General features: G+C 37.0%; 2 protein-coding genes across 2 annotated transcripts; one reads left to right on the forward strand and one right to left on the reverse strand.

Moving 5' to 3' along the window:
- Positions 1–21: 21 nt before the first annotated feature.
- Positions 22–1,619, forward strand: LOC147385355 (uncharacterized). Its single transcript, XM_086422619.1, has 2 exons — positions 22–1,208; positions 1,310–1,619. Exons 1-2 carry the CDS (start codon positions 22–24, stop codon positions 1,422–1,424), a joined length of 1,302 nt encoding a protein of 433 aa, XP_086278745.1. The 3' UTR covers positions 1,425–1,619.
- Positions 1,620–4,208: 2,589 nt separating this feature from the next.
- CAT4 (cationic amino acid transporter 4) lies at positions 4,209–13,003 on the reverse strand. The gene is made up of 14 exons (XM_086422618.1): positions 12,567–13,003; positions 10,530–10,731; positions 10,272–10,356; positions 9,359–9,499; positions 9,158–9,276; positions 8,967–9,063; positions 8,197–8,369; positions 8,024–8,090; positions 7,637–7,795; positions 6,778–7,003; positions 6,141–6,249; positions 5,430–5,542; positions 4,948–5,023; positions 4,209–4,622 (listed from the first exon to the last, which is right to left on the reverse strand). Exons 1-14 carry the CDS (start codon positions 12,739–12,741, stop codon positions 4,466–4,468), a joined length of 1,899 nt encoding a protein of 632 aa, XP_086278744.1. The 5' UTR covers positions 12,742–13,003; the 3' UTR covers positions 4,209–4,465.
- Between the last annotated feature and the right edge of the window lie 7,164 nt (positions 13,004–20,167).

Below are 20,167 nucleotides of genomic sequence, written 5' to 3' on the forward strand. Positions count from 1 at the left end.
GATTTCAAATCATTCGCAACTATGTCTGTTACGGCGGGTGTTAGTGATACCGTAATTGCAATAAGAGATAAGCTTAGAGGCAAAATAGGGCAAACCAAGGTGAAACGATACTGGCCTGGTAAAGCCCCAGAATGGGCAGAAGATGTCGATGAAGATGGTGATATAAGGACAGCTAGGGAAGTTGCTTTGGACAAAGCTTTTCCTAGAAGGGAGGATCCTGAAATTGTAGGAAAAGATGACCGTAGGTTACGTCGTTTGGCTGAGAGTAGGATAGATAATCGGGAAGAAATCAGAGCCGATCATCGACGTATTAGACAGGCTGAGATTGTTTCAACCATAGAAGAGGAGAACAGAAGGCAAGAAGGGTTAGATTTAGAAGAAGAAGATGAGGATGCTTTGGAGGAGAAGAGACGTAGAATTAGAGAGAAATTGCTTCAACGACAACAAGAAGAAGCGGCTCTGCTTCCGGAGGAGGAAGAGGAGGAGGTAGAGGAAGAAGAAGAGGAGGAATCTGAGTATGAGACTGATTCCGAAGAGGAATTAACGAGTATTGCTATGGTGAAGCCCGTGTTTGTACCCAAGTCGGAGAGGGATACGATAGTTGAGAGAGAGCGACTCGAGGCGGAAGATAGAGCCCTTGAGGAGTTGATGAAGAGGAGACTGGAAGAGAGGAAGGTTGAAACGAAGCAGATTGTTGTTTCGGAGATTAGGAAGGATGAAGAGATTCAGAAGAATCTCGAAACAGAGGCTGACATTGCTGATGTGGATACTGATGATGAGCTTAATGAGGCGGAGGAATATGAAGCATGGAAGGTTAGGGAAATTGCAAGGATTAAGAGGGATAGGGAAGCCCGGGAATCAATGTTGAAGGAAAAGGAAGAGATTGAGAAGGTGAGGAATATGACTGAGGAGGAGAGAAGGGAGTGGGAGAGGAAGAATCCGAAACCTCTTCCACCCACAAAGCAGAAATGGAGGTTCATGCAGAAGTACTACCATAAGGGTGCTTTCTTCCAGGAAGATGCTGATGATCGTGCTGCAACAGCTGGCTCTGATGGTATCTATCACCGTGATTTCTCTGAACCAACAGGAGAGGATAAGATGGACAAGACAATATTACCGAAGGTTATGCAGGTTAAGCACTTTGGGCGTAGTGGGAGGACCAAATGGACTCATCTTGTCAATGAGGATACAACCGATTGGAACAATCCGTAAGTTTTCTATTCCTTTGATTGTAAAGGTCTTCGATTTAAGTAAAGTCTCTCTAAAAAGTACTTTCTATCTTGACGTTGTTTTGTGGGCTTTAATACAGGTGGACGTATAATGATCCGCTTCGGGCGAAATATAATGCTAAGATGGCGGGCATGAATGCTCCGATAGAAAAACCGAAAGGAAGCAAGAAAATGAAGGATTGGGAAACCCGTTAAATGCCCAAAATTAGGTGTCGTTGGCAAATTCTCTTTTACTATAATAGTTGGGTTGGATGATTATGATTCGACTGTAAGGGAGGACATAGTTTTAAACAATGTATGAGCTGGTGTAATTTTTAATTGATCCATTCGTTTTTGCCCATGTCTACAACTTCATCAGTTGCTTACAGGTGATGGATGTTCATTGCTTCATATCTTGATCAGTCTTCAATTCTTTAAGCCCAATTTTTTTTTTTTGTTGGAGAGTGGAACTGTTTGGTTACTGGAGTACTGCAGGTGGTGATTTTGAGTAGGTTTGTATCTGAGAAACAGCAGGTAGCTAGAAGCCCAGAAGGTGTATCTTTGATGACTGGCGAAAATTCTATCAAATTGAGTGGGTCTCGCCACATTAAAATTTTCTCTTCTCCATTTTCTCTACTCTTTATCTCTACATGTATGTTAACAGGATTAACTGTTTCATATATTCTTCTTTCTGACCTTCCACCTTTTCATTATTTCATTTGTGCTTCACACATTTCTTGTTTTAAAACCTGTAAAAGGACCGAGTTGTCAGGCAAATTTCTTTTGACCTTTCCATTGTTTCAGATTTCCATTTTTTGGAGAAGCTGAAACTTTCATGTGTCATCCTGCTACCCCTTCTTTTGTTGGGTTTTAGGTAGCCATGATCTTTTCTGAATAAAGGATTAAAATGGGATTGTGTTGGTAGGGCTTGAAGAAAGCAACCAAGCAACAGGTTTTCTGAGTTGGGTTATCTTGGAACTTTCGTTAATGCAGGTTTCTAGAAGTGGTTTTCCATGTATTTTGAAAGGGTCATGATAATATGAATCGCCTAGAGATACAAGATTGCACTTCCTCATAAAAAGTGTATCTCAAGGGTTATCTTGGAATTTTCGTTAATGCAGGTTTCTTGAAGTGGTTTTCCATGTATTTTGGAAGGGTCGTGATAATATGAATCGCATATAATCTTATACTTATCAAAAAAAAAATAGAGATACAAGATTGCACTTCCTCATAGTGTGTGGAAAGGTATATTGAAGTGTGTTGATAAGTTTGATAAGGAGATTAGATTCAAGGTTGGGTTGGGGGACAAGGTTAGATTTTGGGAGGATCTTTAGTGCGGAACTTCATCTCTGTCTGTTCAATTCCCATCCTTGTATGCTTGTTCTTTGAAAAAAAAAACTCAGTAAGACAGTGTCTGATTCGGGACGGAAACATGGATTCTTGGGATATGGGATTTAGGAGGAATTTTAATGATTGGGAATTGACGGAGGTTACATCTCTTCTAGATTTCCTTAATTCGATCCAATTCAAAGAGAACGAGCAGGATAGAAGAGAATGGTTCAAGGCTAAGGATAAGAAGTTCTCTGTCAAGTCTTTCTATTATTGCTTGCTTCCGTCGAGTGAGGTTTCTTTCTCTCCATCTATCATTTGGTCCGTCCTTGTTCCTTCTAAGGTGTCTTTCTTTTTATGGCTTGCCTCTTTGGGTAGAATCCTCACTTTGGATAATTTGATCTGTGGGGGGGTGGATCATCCCAAATTTTTGCTATCTTTGTTCGAGGGACGGGGAGTCTATCAATCACATTCTTATTCATTGTTCTTTCTCTCGTGTTATTTAGATGCTCTTTTTATCTCGTTTCCAGGTGGATTGGATTTTTCATTTATCTTTTTTTACACTTTTAGAGGGTTGGAGTTTAAATATCTTCTCTTCTAGAAAAATGCATCTTTGGGCTATCCTTCATTTTGCCATTGCTTGGGGTCTTTGGAGAGAGCGCAACAACAGGGTGTTCCATAGCAAGGAGAGCTCGTCTCACAAAATAATTTTAGAGATTTTGGGGTTTCTTTTCTTTTAGTCAAAGTTGAGTAAAGACTTTGAGGGAGTGTGTTTCCAAGATTTTGTATTTAATTGAGAAATCGTTTGTGACTCGTAGCACCCCGCCAGGCGTGTATTTTTTCCTTTATTTCTTTCTTTCCTTGTTGGTCTTTCTTGTCTTGTTGTTTGGGGGCTATCTCAGCCTCCTCTTCTCCTTTTTTTCATTAATAAAATTTATATTTATCAAAAAAAAAAAGTGTATCTCAAGGGAACAGTGTATCCTGAGGTTTACATATCTACTCTTCCCAAATTTGTCCATGTCATGGAATCATTTGAGTATGCTCCTCCTGGCGAGTCATATTATCAGGACTCATTTTGAAAACATGGAAATTCATTCGACAAGATCTTAAAAATTCTCTCAGATTCGCGGTTTGTCAACCAAGAATGAAACCGGTTCCTAGGGGTAGATAAAGATGGTGGTATTTGAAGGTTGAGGTGATTAAGATATTGAAGGTGGTAGATTTTGTGAAGAAAAAATCAATTTTTTTTATTTTTATTCATTTACAGGTTGAAGATGAGGGAATTTGGTTACTTTCCATCCGTCTACTATTAATAAGCTGAAGGAGGGGTATGCTATCAATTTATATATTTAGGGGAATATTTTAAATATACTCCATACATGGAGGGAGATGTAAAAAACCTAACTTAAGTTGTTAAGTACTAAACCAAGACCAAGAGTGAGGTTTGGTTCTTTCTAGCATTGTTTTAAAAAAAAACCCTCTGAATGTTTTAATAAAATTAGAGGCATTTCTGATCATGTAATTTAAAGAATAAAAATCATTTTATAGAAAAGTTGTGCTGAAACTTATATTTACAGTGCCGTCAGCACCTCCAATGTATTACTCACTGTATGACAGCTGTGAGTGTGTGTGTACGTGTGTGAGAGAGAGAGAGAGTCAAGTTGCAAGCCATTTACATATTTTCTGCACAATAAGAGCCCACTTGAAAGCCAAGCCAATTTACATCTTTTTTGCACAAGAATTGAGTAGGAATTCAATGTCCCTATGCAATCAGCATGACTGTGCTATTAACAAAACAAGAGACTGATTTCAGTTCAGTCCTGCAAAATAATACTATGACACAGAGATAATAATATGATATCTAGGTTTAACCATCAAGACGGCCAGAAGGTTGTGAAAGCCTCAACAAGGGGTTGAGGATTGTACTTTTAAGCCAGATATTCTGGACAACTCCTGTTGATCTCACCAGCATGATTTACGGGCACATAAACAGCATGCAACAGTGAGCTGTGGGTCCGACCGTAAAACAAATAAACACACACTCCAATTAACAGCCACGCAGAAACACGGAACCATGTGCCCACTCTGAGTTCATAGAAAATATATATAAATTAGATGGTAAGCAGAGAACAAGCCCCATGTACCCACTATATAGGAAATATACCCTACATTTGTAGGGAAAGTATACAAGTATAAGAACTAACTAGTAATTCAATATGCAAGGAAGATATAGTGCATTGATGCCTAGTTTTTATTTTTATTTTTATTTTATCTATTTATAATTCTGTTTTAATTGGATTAATGGATAGTCCACATTGGAAAATGATAACAGAACACAACATAGGTCATTAGAGGTTCTAGGGTCGATAGCAGAAAACAGAAAAATCAAACTAAATGGATTTGTACTCACCCAAGATTAATCAGTAAATAGACATTTACAAGAATGCAGGCAATGGGCAGGAGTGGAACAAATGGGCAAATGAAACCTGCAAAGAAGCCAACAGATTGTTTCATAAGTTTGCTTACAAAAGTTTTCTTGCATGGGTTGTGAAACATGTAAATCAGATCAAAACAAGTTCCAAAGATTTGGGGTCAGCAAGAATATTTAGATCAGTCTGGCCAAATGGACAGATGGTTCCCACCAGGAAGGGCTTATAATAACCCAATTGGATAACTGAACCAAAATGTCAGATGGTTGGCATTGGTGAGATAAGTCAACTTTTGGCATAGGAGATCTTCAAAGTGGACCCATCAAATGGTGGGCGCTGACTTCTTCATATGTGCAAATTGCATGAGGTAGAGGTTATACGGAAGGTGGTGGACCATCTTCCAGAATGAACTAATTAACCTCACCATAAACATATATGATTTCGACTTTGGAGTGAAACATACCCCCAGTGTGTCCAAAGCTGTGCCTTGCATCGTCTTGGTCAATCCAACTGAGTACAATCAGACCACACAAAAGTAGCACACCACCAACACCACACACCGAGAAACGAACAAAGCTGGTAAAAACAACAAAGTCAGGATTCATCGCATTCGAAAAAAAATTATTTGCTATTCATAACCAAAGTTTAAAATCTCTGTTTTCTTCAATGTCTTGGTAAGTAAGCAAACAGAACGACAAGATAAGATACATTGGACAAAATTATCAATGTCTCAATGTGAGAAGATACAAAATAATAATAATAAATGAAAAAATAAATGCACTTAACTATTTCTAGCTTTATAAAGTTCAAATTATGATGTTATCTCAACATACATGTATTCTTCATTTACAACATTAAACTACTTATAATAAATTTTTGATACAACTAACGAAAAAAAAAAAAATCTAGTACGGGAATACATTTCCCTGAAACAGGAAATCATCGTCCCTAAACAAAACCATACACTCTATGGTCCCAACTCCCAAGGCCCAAAACCCTCTAAAACCACCCCCAGAATAATCATTTGTTTAGATCAAAATTCATTGGTCTAGCTACGAAAAGAATCCATTTGTCATCATGGAAGACTTGCACTTTATAACCTTGAAAACTACAGATGCCAGATCTCAGCTTTGGAGCAATATGAACTGAAATAGCTTCATAGTTTAAAACATACCTGGCCAAGTATACAGCTGAAGCTCCAGAGGTGAGAAGAAGCACTCCTATACACACAAATGTTATGTTCCAAGCTGCGATTCTCCGTCTATTTTGTTCATTTAATTCATCTGTAACAATCAACATGTTTTAGTGCATTAGGATACGACAAAGCAAAAGGGTTCCTTGGGGGTGAGCGAAGCCTAAGCTAAGCGTATGGGATAAAATATTTAATTGTTTATTTATGCCATAAAAGTAACAAATAAAAATAAAATTGAGAAAAAATATTAGCTATGACTAAAACCATGATCTAAGGTAACCATCTAGTAGACTGTAACAGCATAGATGTAGGCTTATCATGCATGAAACAAAAGAAGGGATCAATGCTCAATGGCACCCACATAGGACATCACTTAGGACAAGATTAGACCAGTTGAGTGCAACCATCTAATCTATAGATTCTTTTATGTGGACAATTTGCCCATATTCTTTCTGACCACGCGTTACCATGGGATAAATTGCAGGGCTACAATAATCCGAACATTTCATGTAGGTCACATGCATTTCAATGTCATTGGTGTACGCAGTTCACAATTTACCTAACAACTACCTAAGATATTCCCCAATATAAGAAAGGTTGGCACTTGACTTAGCATTACCTTCATCGACATCTTTCAGGATAAGAGGACATCCAATCGATGCTTGCCCTTCACCTTGTAGATGTAGACCACTATCCTTACATATGCCAAAACGAACTTTTGGGTTTTCCCCATCAATTGATTCCTGCAGTGACGCCGGCTGAGGCACTTCGTTTGGTGGGACATATCTAAGTATCAAAATAGAAATTGCAACAATGGTGAACGAGAGAAGAGTTCCCACACTGACCTGCACAAAGGAACAGCATCCAAAACTCAATTTTCCATAACGTCTGATTTGGAGAAAATGACACCTTTTCAATCTTCATAAGAGAACCAATACATATATATATATGTTGATGAATAGAGAACCAAAACAATATTTGATATACAATGTAGAAAAAATTCAATCTTATAGACCATACAGACAGTCCACCAAGCTTGAAAATCCAAGTAGGCACATTTAATGGAGAAGGGATCGAGCATCAGATGCCCCACTATGAAAATCCCCAATGCTAGACATTGACCCAATTTAATGATTGTACCGACAGTATCCATTATCCGTCACACACTTCATTGGAGGGTCAGAAAATATATGGCAAGTGGCTTAGAAGTCTATAGACCATATGGTTGTGAACTCACTATCATCCAGTAAGTAAATTTCCAGTAAAGATTTTTTTTTTCTTTTTTGATGGGTAAGCTGGACCCACTAAGTGGTGTTTCCCATCCAATTTCATTCGGGCCATTTGTGGTTAACCCTGATAGGTACATTAGGTTTCACGTCTTACCTGTATAATTTCTTTTACTACCAAATCTCAGCCAACAATATGAAAAGCATACAAAATTGGCAACATTTCAACATTCTGGAGAGTAGTTTACTTACCATCCCTGCCAATTGTGAAACATCCATAAAGAATGCCAAAAGTGCAGCAAATGTCCCAGTCACTACTGTGCTCTTGACAGGAACTTGGGTGCTTTGATTAACATCTGAAAAAAATGGTGGGAGTAATCCATCTCTAGACATCGCCATCAGGATTCGAGGCTAAAAAGACAGAAAAAAGGGAGAGGTTGGGCCCACATCTTAAAATTTTAGAAATTTCTAAATATCACAAAATTTTCATGTTGAATTGATAATCAAACCAATTCTACGATATTCTCAAACTGAACTCAGCTTGTGTATTAGATGCCACACAGAATTACTTTTAAGAAAAATATCATAAAAAGGATCCAAAACTTCTTCAGTAACTCATCTGGTATATCAATCATTTACCTGAGGAAGCATCGAACCCATCAATGTTGATAAAAGTGCAGTAACTGCTCCAGCCGTAATTAAGTACCTTGAATTAAAAATGCATATTGAACCAAATTAGTTCACCAAAAGTGAACCAACATTTACACTCAAGAGTTAGAGCACCCCAGTACAAAAGAAAATTCTTTACTTACACTGCCCATTGCATCCCATGGCTGGCAAATGCAGAGGAGATAGGGGTGTCAGGATCCATCGCATAGAATGGTACCAAGCCGACAATAACAACAGACACCAGCATATACAAGGAGCAACATATGGACAGGGCAATCCCTATACCTAGTGGCAAGTCACGCTGAGGATTTTTAACCTGCAATGAAGATCTAATAAGCTTAGAAGACGAAATAATACAAAGGTACAGGAACTCTTACAAATATACAATGGTATTAGACTAGTTATATTGACGCTTGTTAAATTACAATAACTGATTACTTGATAGAACCTATCATTTGAACATTGATAGAAACCAGCAAGTCAATTCTCTAGGACAACTAAGTCAAAAGGTCATGCAACCTAGATGGCATTAGAACCAATTAATCCATCGTGTTTTTGGATGAGTCAATGACTCAGGCAAACCAAAAGTTAACCTGTCAAGCGGGGTGTCCTGGATGGAATTAGAACCAATCACTCTTAACGAGTTTTGTATGGGTCTGTGACTCAATATTTTCTTTGACAGGTTTAAATGTGAAGCCAGGGTTTTAATGCCAGGTATGTGTATGTATTGTTGTGTGAGTGCATGTGATTGTGGTAACCATTCCCACAAAACAATAGTTTCAGAATCATGGGGGGTCACAGAAGACATCAACTCCTGTCCAAATATGGCGTCTGGCAAGGAAAATTGATGTCAAATGTTTTCCAAGCTTGATTCAAGATCATTCAATGGTACCACCAAAATTGTTAAATGTACCTCCTCAGCAGTGCTGGCAACTGTATCAAAACCTATGAAAGCAAAGAAGACTGTTGCAGACCCTGCAAGCATACCATTCATTCCAAAGGGAAAATACCTAAACAATAAAAAATAAAAAATAAATTAAACTAAGCTCCTATCAGCTGACGAATACCATATAACACAAGGAATAAAATAACAAGTTGCATTACCCGCTAGGAAGTTCATAGCCAACCCATCCAGTCTGGAAACCAAGATATCCGCCAGCTATTATAACAAAAGCCATGACACAGACATTTACCGTTGTGACAATGGCTTGGGCTAACGAGCTCTGCAAGAATACACGTTTAATTGAAGGCACAAGAAAAATAAAGAGAACAACGTAAAGGAGGTTTACATTTGAAAATAAACACCTCTTTGATTCCAAGACACAAGAGCCCGCTCACTACAAGAACTAGAATCGCAGCACATGGATCAACCACAACGTCAAGCCAGGGAATGTGTGCACGGGCTAAGAAAACAGGCAGACTATCCTCCCCTCCAAAAAACAAGGCCTGTGATTGGACATAGACATTTTCGTTTCCATTAAGACAAGGAATCTCCAAAACCCTTTGCAATACATAATGGTCAAATGCTTAAAAAGGAATCACTGAGGTAAAATCTCAAAGAAACTATTATAGGCATGATTTAATTGAAACTGGAAAATTAATTGCAGCTTGATATTACACCAAGCATCTGTACCAACGACAACTAAAAACTAACAATTACAAAATTCCCATCACCCTTCATACACGTGGCCAGTTATTTTTCTCTGGTTTCCGGGATTTGAGAGTGAGAGCCAGAACCTTCACATAGGGCTCCTGTTTCTTTTTCAATGTGTCAAGAGTTCCTGTTTACACAGCCCTAGAAGGGCATAACTATATAAAAGCCACTATTTTCCAAGATCAATTCCTCATGCAGATTTGCACATGTAGTGAACTACCCAGATTTCTCAATCAAAAGTGTGCAGGTATCAGTAGCATTCAGCAGATATCAATGAAATAGTTTCCCACTAATTAAATCAATAAATAGAAATTACCAAAAATAAAAATAAAAGAATGCACGGAGAGAGTGAGAGGGGGGGGGGGGGGCAGTTAGATAATAAGGTAAATGAGGAGTCTAGTTAACAAAATACCAATATGGACAAAACAATACTCTAAAAAATAGCAGAAAAAAAAGGGGGAGCGCAGGGGGGGAGGTGGCGCAATCATGGGAAATTTTCATTAGGAAATGGTGCAGACATAAAGTGAAAAACAAGTAGGATTTGAGAAGGGAAATCCAACCTACCAGATTTGGAGATATGCCACGAGCAACAGCAGCACCGCCAATTGTATATTCCAGAATAAGAGCCCAGCCAATCAGCCAAGCAACACTGAGATCATGTACAAAACAGTTTTGAATAACAATTTTGAAGATCATTTTGTTAATCTTAAGCATGTGTGTCAAATTCTAGATAACGTATTTTAAAGATGATAATGGCTTGAAATGTATGTTTACAACCATGCCAGAAGGTTGAAATGATCTAAGAAGCTCTAAATTAATTACCCTTCTCCAACACAGATATATGAATAATGATAGGCACTTCCAGCAGATGGGCAACGACTCGCAAGCTCTGCATAGCAAAATGCTGAAAGAGCGGCAGCTATTCCGGCAATTAGAAATGAAAGGGTAAGGGCAGGTCCCGAATGCTCTCTAGCAACTGTTCCAACAAGAACATATACTCCAGCCCCGATGGTTGATCCAACACCTAATCAGAAGAACCACAATTTAAATAGAGAGCAAGCTATAAGAGTATCCAACTCCAGAATCATTATGTAAGATTTTTATTTGTCCTCTTTTGGTAAGTATATGAATAGTCATGTGGGTTACTCAGTAACCCGATGGCAATACAATTACCCAACCCACCAAAAACACACACACCACCAATCAAAGGGGAAAAACAGTAATTATAAAAGCTGACATAACTGTTGTGAGATGTCTAATATTCATATTGGGCTTCAAAAGGCAAAACAGTATCAAAGGGGGGGACCTTTTCCGAAGAGCCCCCGAGGCCAATCTTTTGGGTATATATATTTTTGGGTTAGGGTATTGACGGTCTTTGCTCAGTGATGTTCCTTGCGGCTGAGTGACTTGCGAGTATGTAATCTTTATCGTTGATGGTGGATTTTTCTCCCTCTCCTCCATGGACGTAAGCAATTTGCCGAACCACATAAATCTTGCATTCTTTGTGTGTTCATTTTGTTTATTTTTGCTCTTGTTACACTTCCGCAAAACAATAACCATCTAAGAGCAATGAACAACAAGAACTTACCTGTATAGCAGCAATTAATAGTGAAATATTTAACAGAGAACTTTTGAGGAAAGAAGAAAAAGAAAAAAAGATGACAAAATCATATATTCATGTTAGGAGATGGCCAAGCTTTTACAACAGCTGCCAACCTGACGTAACATGTGTCCTTTTTACACTACTTGGTCAGGTAGTGTAAAAGAAACACCATACAAGCCTTGAAGCCTTGGGAACAGATAGAGCTCCAAAGGCAACATATCCAGGCCATCGCATCCACTAAGGCCGCCGGGGAGTGACTGACTGATATCACTCAATAGATTGGGGGAAAAAGAAGGGTCACCCTCAACTGAAGGAACTGCCCCCAAGAGCCTGAGTTACGGAAAATTCATATATAGAACACCCAAATGTAGAGAAGCATGTGCATAAAACCTCAGTAACAAAAAGAAAAACTAGTTGGTCTGTGTTCATTTTATAACATTTTCAAAAGAATTAGGATTTAAGTACTTTGTTCACATGTCTGTCCTACTGGGCTTAATTGGCCTACACTTGTATTCGATTGTAGAAATGAGAAGTCCCTGCCTATAAGTTTTCAAAAGAAAAAAACATTAATTCACCCACCAGAAAACCAATAATTTCCTGTAATTTAAAAAAAAAAGTATAATAGCTACTAATATGGTGTGAAGAACAGAAAGTTCGGCTCAATCTAGATATAAATACCACATAACCATGCGAGACATGGTTAACATAAATTTTTTACCAGAATTTATACAAACAGAAATACCCAGATAGCAAAAGAAATACAAATGGGAAGAAACAAAATTCCAATAAACCAAAACAGCAACAAAAAAAAAAAAAAAATCATGAAAGGAAACAAACTCACAAACCAAATACTATAAGGCATGCCCACAATCTACACAATCTAACTGGAAATTTTTACTTAAAAAGGAAACGAGCCCATTAATCCAAACTCCACAAAATTAAGAAACACAAATTTTACCAGAACTTCCACAAACAGAAATACCCAGATCGCAAAAGAAATACAAATAGGAATGGGAAGAAAAAAAAATTCCAATTGCCCAAAACAGCAAAACAAAATTCATATAAGGAAACAAACTCACAAACCAAATAAGGCATGCCCCAAGCTGCTATCTAACTAAAAATTCTGACTAAAAAAGGAAAACAAGCCCATCTATCCAAACTCCACAAAATTAGGAAACAAAACCAAAATATGGGAACCCGGATTTGAAAAAAAAAAACATAAAAAAAGGAGTTAAAAAGAATATCAAAAGCATTACCAATTGCAGTGAGCTGAAGAACAGATAGTGCCTTGGCCAATTGTTGGTGACCCTCTGGCCTAACAGTATGAGCTGAATCAACCTGTTTTCTCCTTATTAAACTTCGAAATCCACATGAAGGGCCACCCCTTCCACCATCACTACTACCCTTTTGTGAATTAACCACGAACCCCATCAAAATCACAAAACTTCTTTCTTCTTCAATTCTCCTTTTGAAAGAATAATCAAAAGGGACTATTTATCAATCAAACTAAGAACTACCCACCTGCCCTCTTGCCCTCAAACACTTAAAAATCAAATCTTTCTTCGAGGGTAGTGGGCAGATTAAGCAAAAAAACCCTTAAAATTTTCAGCAGAGAAGAAGAAGAGATATCACGTATCTGGCCTTTGCGTGCGAGAAAAATACTCCCCCGTCCGCTGCCACTGATTATTAAAAGATTCCGTCTTTCAATTATGGGATTTAGTGCGATTGTCACATTTCTGACGTGGGGTGTTCACATAACTGTATATTTTCCTCGAGATACGTGCAAATACATCTACGGTTAGGTGTGCACCTCCACGTCAGAAATGTGAGAATCGCAGTTGGCCAATGTCACACCAGCATTAGTGTTCAATTATATGGGCGGGTTACTGTTGTCGTTTGTTCGTTTAACACCCCCAAATTATCGTAACTATTGTAAAAACACCCCTCAACTTCTCATAACTCTCCCTCGACCCAGACATATAAACATGATTAACGGTATGTTTAGAGCGAGAGAAATAGAGAAACAAAAAAAAAAAAGTTTCTCTTTGTTCAGATAGTTAAGTGAGAAGAGAAAAAAAAAAATAATAGCGGACAGAAAAATGAATTAATTTTTCCTCTCTAAATTATAGATAAATGGAGAGAGAATAAGAAATTGAATTTTTTTTTCTCTTTTTTATTTTTTATTTTCTTCTAATGAGTTTCATTTCTCTCAATCTAAACAAAACGTAGAAAAAACCTTCTTTTAAGAAGCAATAATATTTAATGAATCCGTTTTAACTTCAAATTAATTGGATAGTTCAAACTCTGAACTAAGTGAACCATTGATAATAGAACTTTAGCTTAAGTTGGTTGTGACCCAAAAATCGATTTGATGGATCAAAATGCTTGACTTATTAATTTATCTGATAAACTAATCGAGACTCATGTTACCCATGTTCATAAAACACATAAAAATGGTAAGATTTGATTATTATTGTAATTTTATAGTAGATTATAAGAACTTTCTTAGGATTTGGCAAATCGTATGGTAAGTTCATCGTGGTCATTATCGTTAAAACCTTATTCCATAGACTTGGGATGGACTAAACGAATCATTGACCAATTCCACAAATCTCGAGAAATCACCAAGATTATTATAGATGTCTCGAGGAATATGTGATAGAAGTAATCATCACAAGAGTCATAATTTTAATAACCCAACAATAATTTAGTTTTAAGATAATAAATTAAATTAGATTCCATTGGTCGGTGAATTTGTTCAATGTTGATGGCTGACATGACATCCCTCACAATTAAACAATTCAAGAAGATCAACTGACACACGCATTCAATGACGTAACTCAGATATTCAAGGAGTCGAGTCTACTCATTGAGTCAAATAATAATATAGTTAAATATTTTAATATTATAGATATGTGGGTACAAACTACTGTACATTTCTCAATTATTGAACCCTTATTATTGTTGTTTTGCTATTGCACTTCAATGATTAAGTCCGTGAGGGTAATGTGGGAAAAAGATTTTGAGGCACCCACCCCGATTCAAAGTTCCATGGAATCTTCTCCTTCACATTACATGTGGTATCTCAAATATTGATAAAAATGATAGGTAATGAAATAAATACAAAAAAATAAATTACGTGTCATGTTACGAGGAGGGTTCCTACAAAATTTTGAAACGGCCTGGCCGTTTCAAAATTGAACTCGGGTAACTTGGACATTTGTCGTCATGGTAAGACACGTCTATGAACAAGTTGTCCATCTTATGTCCAGGTGACGATGTTACTTGCCAACATGTCTAGAGCTTCAAAATTGAACTTGAGTAGATTGGATATTTGTCGGCATGGTAAGACACGTGTACGAACAAGTTGTCCATCTTATGTCAAGGTGACGATTTTACTTGCCAACATGTCAATAGATAATGTCAATTCCCATCTTAGGGTGATGTTGACGTTAATAATTGATGATTCCATTAATTCATGAATCTTGCTGACGTGTGTCCCAAGCGACACACGTTAAAGTGCATTAAATGCACGTGGGAAATTGAATTTTGTACTTAAAAAAAATCTTAAAATATTATTACTTTTATGAAAATATCCTTAGATATTTATTCCTAAAATGTATTTATTGCACGTTAACATATGCCCTTAATTCATTTTCTCACAAAGGGATTGTCCTTTATTTGCCTTCATATTCATGTTGGAGATTCAAAGGTAATGTCCCATATTTGGGAGCACGATTCAAAGTAAAGAACATTATAGTCGGACATGTTGACACTGGACGATTAATTTTTCTCTAATCTAGCATTATAAGTGTTAAAATTAAAAATTGTATTAATATGACGCTCCCCTCTGACAAACACCCCCCTACGCTCCCATCACTAACTCAGAGAGCAAAATGCCTTGAGATACGCAAGAAAAATATTTATGATTCTATGTATCCCGAGGCAAATGATCTACAGTTATGCGACGGGAGCATAGGGGCGTCATATTATCATGACTCTAAAATTAAATATCATCCTCCAAAAAATAAGTTATTTGCTTGAGTTAACTCAGTTAGCACATCGAATTTTTGGCTCAACTTGGTTGAATCTTCAAGCCGACTGGATGAACTGGTTCAAACACATCAGCTCCGAGTTAATTTGGAAGTCAGTTGTAGGGGTGTCAATGGGTCGGTTCCTATGAATATTAGAACCATAACCTTTATATTTTATCGATTTCGATTCTTGTCAATTCCTATTCCAATTTTAAAAGAAGTGAAATCGGAACAGGAACCATCAAAAATCACAAAGTACCCATTGGTTCTAGTTCTCAAGAATCGAATGAGAAAAATTATTTCAAAATCATTATATAAAAAAAATCTTTCTAAAAAATAACATATCATTTGTAAAGTATCAACTTAATAATAATTTGTTCCACTAAAATGATGATTTAATAATTTTTATTTTCAAATATTAAAATTTATTTTTTTTACAATAAATTTTAAAAAAAATGACTCATCTTAAACTTAAATATTTAATTTATATAAAATTTGAAGAACTTTATATCATATATATTAATTTTAAAATATAGGATTATTTTGAATCGTGTATGTGGACACGGGATTTTCAACGTTTTCGAAACATCCCTCCACTTTGGGGTATTTTGGAGTCGCCACCATTCAAATTCGAAAATGGGTGTTAATGGTCACCCGAAGTCGTATCTTTTGAAAAACATGTCATTTTGACATTTTTGATGACTCTCGTTGGATAATGCACGTGGCACAACCTTGATTCAAGGTAATGGGATCCATTTATGGAGTAGGGAAGGTGTCAGGCACCCTACTCCATCCACGTAATGTGGTAACCTCGGATTCGATTTTTTAAAATAAAATATAATCGAAGAAAAATTCGATATGTGCCCTCAAGTGTGAGGGCCTTTCAATATTGGTTTCAATCATTAAGGGCACCCTTATGAAGAAGGGGCCCTTTGGTTATTTAACCCATGATGGTGTGTGTAAATATGTGGGAAAAGGGAGAGTAGAAGAGGGGGGTTAGAGGGGATGGTCCTTTTTCAAACCCACCTTGTCCCAATCTTGATCTTCAAGGCTTTTCTTGATATTCTTCTTTGAGTTGACTTGGACTTGCTTGAGGTTGTAGAAGATTGAGTTGAGTTGTAGACTTTTTAGAAGATTGAGAGTAGAGTTTTGAGTATGGGATGAGAGAGGGTTGAGTGTAGTGAGGTGAGTTGAAGGTTAAGAGTAGTAAAGAGGGAGAGTTATCTTTTTAAGGATTTTTTTGTCAAATTTTCATTAGTTGTGGTGAGGGGAAAATGGAGGGGTTTTTGAAGTTATTTTAAGGGTATAATAGGGTGGGGAATTAGAATAAGGGATAATGGCATGGGTTTGAAAGAAGAAGGGTATGAAATTTGAGAGGGAAATAAAGGTAGTTTTGTAATGAGAGAAATGGGTTGTGTTTTAACCCAAATGGTTTGCATCTTACCCAAATCCATTTGGGTAAAGTGTTTGGTGGGGTGAGATGAGTGATGGTTGATGGGAGGAATGGGGGGTGTAAGAGAGTTGTTTGGAGAAGGAGTGTTGAGATGGTTGAAGAGGTAAGGTGTTTAATTTGGGGGGATGGGTAGAGTAAGAGGTTGATTGGTTAGATTTTGGGAGAGTTGAAGGGATGGTGACATGTGGCAAATAGATAGATGAAGAGATTAGTTGATTGGTGATGGTGGTTGGATGATTAGAGAGAAGAGTATGGGGGTGATGGTGGGAGGTATGGGTTGAGGTGATTTTGTGAGAGTGTTTTAAAGGAAAGTGATGGTTGTGATGTGGGTGGTTGATAGTGTTAGAGAATGGGGAATAAGTTAAGGTATGTAGGGTATGGGTTGTGATGTTGGTGGTTGATGATGATGAGAGGATGGGTAATATGTTAGGTTAAGGTAGGATTATGGGTTGAGTTGATTTTTGGAGGGAAGTGATGGAGTTGGTTGATTAGATGAGGAAGGTGGAAGGGTGTGATGACATGTGTCATTTTTTGTATTGAGTTGGTGATTGGTTTGATGAGATTGATAGGTTGGATTGGGTTTGGGTATTGAATTGGGCTTAGGTTATGAGTTGGGCTTTGGGATAATGGGCTTAGGTTGGGTTTGGGTGTGGGCTTGGATAGGAAATTGAATAGTAATCGTAATGGACTTGGGTAGCATAGTATTGGGTTGAGTTGATGTGGGTTGGACTTGGGTAATGAGTTGGGCTTAGGTTGGGTTGGATTTAGGAATATAGAATAAGGTGGTTTGGGTTTGGATATAATAAAGATGGGTTTGGGGCTTATATCGGGTTGGTTTTAAGGGTGGGGTGTTTGGGTCCATGGTCCACGTGAGTGATCTCGAACATTTATCAATGGAAAATGTATTGGGTTTTTTTTTTTTGTAGGTTTGGGCTTGGGGCCCATCTCAATTTTGGGGTATTTTGTGTCAAGGGCCCGCTCAAATTCGGTGTCTACAGTGTATAATGTAAAATAAATCAGTTTTGAGTACGCGTGAGTACTCATTGGATAGAACCTAGTCATTTGGGTTCCTATCGGTTTGATTCCATATTAGACCCAATTCTAATCGATTCCAATAAAAAAAAAATCACAATCAGGATTTTCGATTTCGATTCGAGGTAAATGGGTACCATTGATCCCCCTAGTCAGCTGCGTCTAGTCGACTCGGCCTAGTTTGATTCTACTTCACGTGGCTTTATGAGTTTGAGTTTGACAATGAAAGCGTATATTCTACTCTTGGAATAAAGGATAGCGACAATGATCAAGCACTCAATCACACGTGTAACATTGCCACCCACAAATATATCTTTAAATATGAGAGCTACTATTGACCCATCAACTTTTAATAATACAACACCAATTCCTTCAATCACCAAAGAATTGCAAATGATGGTGTGGCGTTAGCAAAAGTTGGTGTTGCAATAGTAACTCTCTTAAATATTAGGGTTGTCAAATTAATCCACCCCAAAAATAAGGTTGAAGTCCGATTATTCTAATCTGACCAGAGAGTTGACCATACTATAAAAATTATAATAAATTTATTCTCTAACGATTTTTTTTTTTTTTTTTTTAAACTTTTATTCCATGAATCTATATATTTTATTAAGTTAGAAAATCAATTTGAATCTGACCCAAAAACTATGCAGGTAAAACTTGGACTTAGTCGAATTAGACCTAATTCGGGTATGGCCATCGTCTTTGACTGAATTAAGATTAGGACCCCACCAATCATCAACCCTATTACAACCTTAATCAAAAGTCTAGGGCACGCAATGCTTAAAGAACCAACTGTACTGCATTAGGAATGAATGATAGTGATTTATTTTTCCTTATAATCATATAATATTAATCAATTAATAAATGTTATGGGTGGGGATAGTCAATCCACCCTTTTTAATTTTTTAATTTTTTTATTTCCCCTTATCATCCACCCATGTCTCTGAATCCAAAACCAATGAGAGAAGAAACCTGAAAAAATAAATAAATAAACTTCTAAAATAAGAAGAAGAATGAGATTGAGAGAGGAAAAAGGTTTGAAGAAGTGAGTCTCTTAAAAAATTTGGAGGGAACATGTAGGGGTCTTCCTCCACCTTTTGGTGAATATTTGAATGACTCGTGCTGGTTCGAGTAACATTGAAATGTACAATGTGAGAGACATTTCTGACTAGTCATGTCTTGATGAAAAGTATCTATGATTCTAACACACATTCACGTCAAAAATATCTCTCCCATGATATAGATTTTAATGTCACTTTAACTTTATCTTGTTTGAAATACTCATAATAGGTAACATACACCTTGATCCCAACCACAATTAACAGAAAAGAACCCTTTGATTTTTCTTAAAAACCAGTCATCTTGAACCTCTTGTTAAAAAAAAGTAATGACCACGTGGACGACAATGACAATTAGTGTACAAGATTTTTTATTATTATTGAAAAGACACCTAAAATATATATAATGCTGATGAAAGACAGACAAGAAAATATGTTCATCTTATTTGCAGGGAAGTATCAATTGTTCTCGAGTGTATAACACGCTTACTTTGAGGGAAAAAAAAATTAACAATGGTTTCTGCACACGAGTGCTAATTTGAGTGTTACTTCAAGTCACTTTTACATTTTTTTTCTATTGAATTGGCATTGCCTTGTGAACCAATAGAAAAACGAGTCACCCTAGCCTTACTAAGAATCCTTTGGGGAGCACCTCTTCGGCATCCAAAAACATGATCCATGGTTTGAATGTTGCACAGGACCATATTCTTTGAATTTTGATAAAAAAGAAGTAATTTTTTAATGTTGAATTTGAATTTTATTTTTAAGTTTGAGAGTTATGTAGAAGCTTGGTAGCCAACCATTTTCAAAACCTTGGATCTAGTTCAAAGAAACTGTTTTTGATTTTTGATTTTTTTTTTTAATCTGAGTTCTCTATGAAACTTACGAGGGCGATGGTTTCGGATTTCTGATGTGGTAATCCATTTGAACAAAACGACCCTTAGTAAAAGATTTCACTAGGGGGGGGATCAGGTACCTAGTCTAAATGCTGAAAGTTGGGCACGAGACTTTAGGTTCTAATCGTTACTGTTTCTAGGGGGATCAAAGCACATCAGAATGCTCAGATTCAGGCCCTCGGAAAAAAAAACTACTCTGAGCCTATCAACTGTCTTTTATGAAACTTTAACATCGATCATCAAGTTCGCCCAATCAGAACAACATTATGGCCAAATGGGATACAAGAAACAGTCATCGAATGTCAAAGATCATATCAGAACAGCATTTCAACAAAAACAAAAAAAAAAGAAAAACAAACCGTCATCATTCAAATACGTAAT

This window comes from Akebia trifoliata, chromosome 14 (assembly GCF_017979445.1).
Source record: "Akebia trifoliata isolate Shusen 1 chromosome 14, ASM1797944v1, whole genome shotgun sequence".
Lineage (NCBI taxonomy): Eukaryota > Viridiplantae > Streptophyta > Magnoliopsida > Ranunculales > Lardizabalaceae > Akebia > Akebia trifoliata.